The sequence below is a fragment of the Myotis lucifugus genome, unplaced genomic scaffold (assembly GCF_000147115.1).
Source record: "Myotis lucifugus unplaced genomic scaffold, Myoluc2.0 scaffold_229, whole genome shotgun sequence".
Taxonomy (NCBI): domain Eukaryota; kingdom Metazoa; phylum Chordata; class Mammalia; order Chiroptera; family Vespertilionidae; genus Myotis; species Myotis lucifugus.
This window is the reverse complement of record NW_005871277.1, coordinates 2,094,709-2,097,414: the sequence shown is the minus strand read 5'-3', so window position 1 is coordinate 2,097,414 and position 2,706 is coordinate 2,094,709. Positions and strand designations below refer to the sequence as shown.

Below are 2,706 nucleotides of genomic sequence, written 5' to 3'. Positions count from 1 at the left end.
TGTTTTAATAACTTGTCTTAAATGCATCCAAATTTCCCAGTTTCCGGGGTTTCTCCTTACAAACGCGTTCTTCGCCAGCACCCTTTACAAAATTTTTTGTGAGGCTCTCCCATCAGTTTGAAATCCAGAAAGGTCCCAGGCTTCCCACACGGCGTCTTTTTCCAACTGAATCTAAAGGGTGTGTTTAGAGACGCTACTCTGTGATCCCTCCTAAATCCTTTGATGAGGTATGAAAAATTCACACTCTTTTTATGAGTATTCCAACCTGTTGTTTTTTTTTTACAGATATGGGGAGCGCAAAGGGCAAACCCACCCGGGGGGTGTCGGCTGTATTAATAAACGGAACGCCCTCCTGTGAGGTTCACGTGGGGGCAACGTCCTCATACACCATGGTTGTGGGTTTGATCCCTGGTCTGGTCCGGGGGGGGGGGGGGGGGTGGGTCAAGGGGTTGGGGGGGGTAGCACATTACAAACCACCAAATGCTTGGTCTGAGATGGATTTTTTTTTTTTTTGTTACTCATTTGAGAATGTATTAACATTAAAAAAAAAGCACCCAAAAAGGTGTAACAATAAACTAATTGACTTTAAAAATAATGCATTTAGACAAAGTAGTAAATGGTTCAGGAAATCCAGAATTTCTAAATGCTTGCCTAAAATGCAGTCAGGGTGACCGATTCAGTCGGATTTTGAAAACCACATGCAGGTTGAGCCTCTTCCCCAACTGAAATGATCACCCCCATCTCTCCCCTGCACCCCAAGGATCCCAGAGCAGCTGGGCCAACCCCGAGGTGGGAAAGTCAACCCTGAGGACACACGGCAGGGAAGTCAGCCCTGAGCCTTGCCCAGCCCTGAGCCAGCAGCCCATCCCCTTGGTTTGCTGCTGCTGCTGCTGCTGCTGCTGCTGCTGCTGCTGCTTTTTGGCCAAGTTCCCTGCTCCCCACCCAGAACAGTGTAATCATTTGTATGCATATTCGTTTCCCAAACTCTTGACTCCGCTCCAGGATAAAATTATCCCTTGAACTCCAGTGGAACCACAACACAAGCTTGTTTCTTTTCTAAATCCCTGGAACATGTGGAGAGCAACGCTGCCATGAAGCAGCATTTGTTCTTAAAGGGCAATCACGGCCCAGCTGCAGGCGGCCCAGCAGCGGGCGCATCATCACGGCGATTGTCTGGATGGCAGCCGGGTGTGCGGAGAAAGGCACAGCCAGAGCGCGTGGGGATGCGGGTTAGAAAGCCCGACTCCAGCGGTGCGTGACCACAGACACACACACTCCCCGCACGGAAGGACTGGCTGCCCGGAGCTGAGTGCTGTAGAGACGCCTCTGAAATGTGTCAGAACCGTACATGGCTCAAGGGACACACCTAGTAGGTATGTTAATGATACATACAATCACAGACATCACTTGGCTGCACCCTTCAAATTCTATTAGAACCAGGCACGAGCTTGTCCCACTTTGGGGGACAGGATTTCAAAGTCCAAACAAATGAATTAGGCGAGGAAAGCCGTGTGCTTGCATTAGGAAAGGTGTCCCAATAAGAAGCTTTCAGTATTGAGGTTCCCCAGCCTCTTTAAACGTTAGACCACTTTGAGGCTGAAGAACTCAAAGTCGCAAGGGGGTGGGGAGCTCTTACGAAGTACAAGTTTTTATTGTATTTTGTCCCCTCCTGGCAAATCAAAATTATAATGTGAAGTATCAAGGAAATAGGCTAACACGAAGCCTGGTACACAGTTTATGGTCAATAAATACTTGGTGAATAAATAAATTGACATACATTTTAAGGACAGCATTTATTGGGTTAAGTGGGTACACCTGCACAGTACAAGGTTTTATTTACGTGTGTGTGTGTGTGTGTGTGTGTGTGTAGACTAGAAGCCCGTTGCATGAAGATTCGCGCAATAGGCCTTCCTTTCCCTGGCTGCCGGCACCAATTTTCCTCTGGCACCCGGGACCCAGGCCTTTGATCTGGCCGCAGCGGAGAAGCCAAGCCTCTTCAGTCTTCAGTCTTCAGTCTTTAGTCTTCAGTCTTCGCTCCACGCCTGCGTATGCAAATTAACCGCCATCTTTGTTGGGTTGATTTGCATAGTCGCTCTGATTGGCTGGTGGGTGCAGCAGAGTGACACCAATTTGCATGTTTCTCTTTTATTAGTGTAGATATATATATATTATTCTAATACTATAATGTTACATGTCAAATATCACAGTAAAAGATTTATATATGTATATATGTACACACACACACACACACACACACAAAAACACATATATATGGGGAGAGTTTCATACCTTTCCATAAATTTTTGAAAAATGTTGCCTCGAAGACTTTCACAGATTTCTTCTATGTATGGCTGAAAGGAAAGGAGAGAAATTCCGTTCGGGGCACGTGCGGGAGACAATCAGTCGATGTGTCTCTCTCACATCAATGTTTCTTTCTCTTCCCCTTCCTCCCTCCCTCCCTTCTACTCTCTCTAAAATCAATGGAGAAAACATCCTCGGGTGAGGATTAACAACAACACGAAAAAGTACATTTCAATGAGGAGACAAGCTGCTCCAGATAAGAATGGCCTGATATGTCAGGTCCTCCGCTAGCTACACACATGGGAAGAAAATGCCACCAAGTCCAACTGCTAAGCAAAGCAGATGCTCTCACTGTGAAACGCTTTCCCCTCACCTGGAAGAGCGCAGACGTCACTTGCTTCTTGG

At 46.8% G+C, this 2,706-nt stretch overlaps 1 protein-coding gene across 1 annotated transcript in view; it reads right to left on the bottom strand.

Moving 5' to 3' along the window:
• LOC102441969 (beta-adrenergic receptor kinase 2) overlaps positions 1-2,706 on the bottom strand; it is a 75,824-nt gene that overhangs the window by 34,000 nt on the left and 39,118 nt on the right. Inside the window, 2 exon segments of the mRNA XM_023762069.1 lie at positions 2,290-2,351; positions 2,675-2,701. Of these exon segments, the coding sequence (XP_023617837.1) occupies positions 2,290-2,351; positions 2,675-2,701 (89 nt within the window).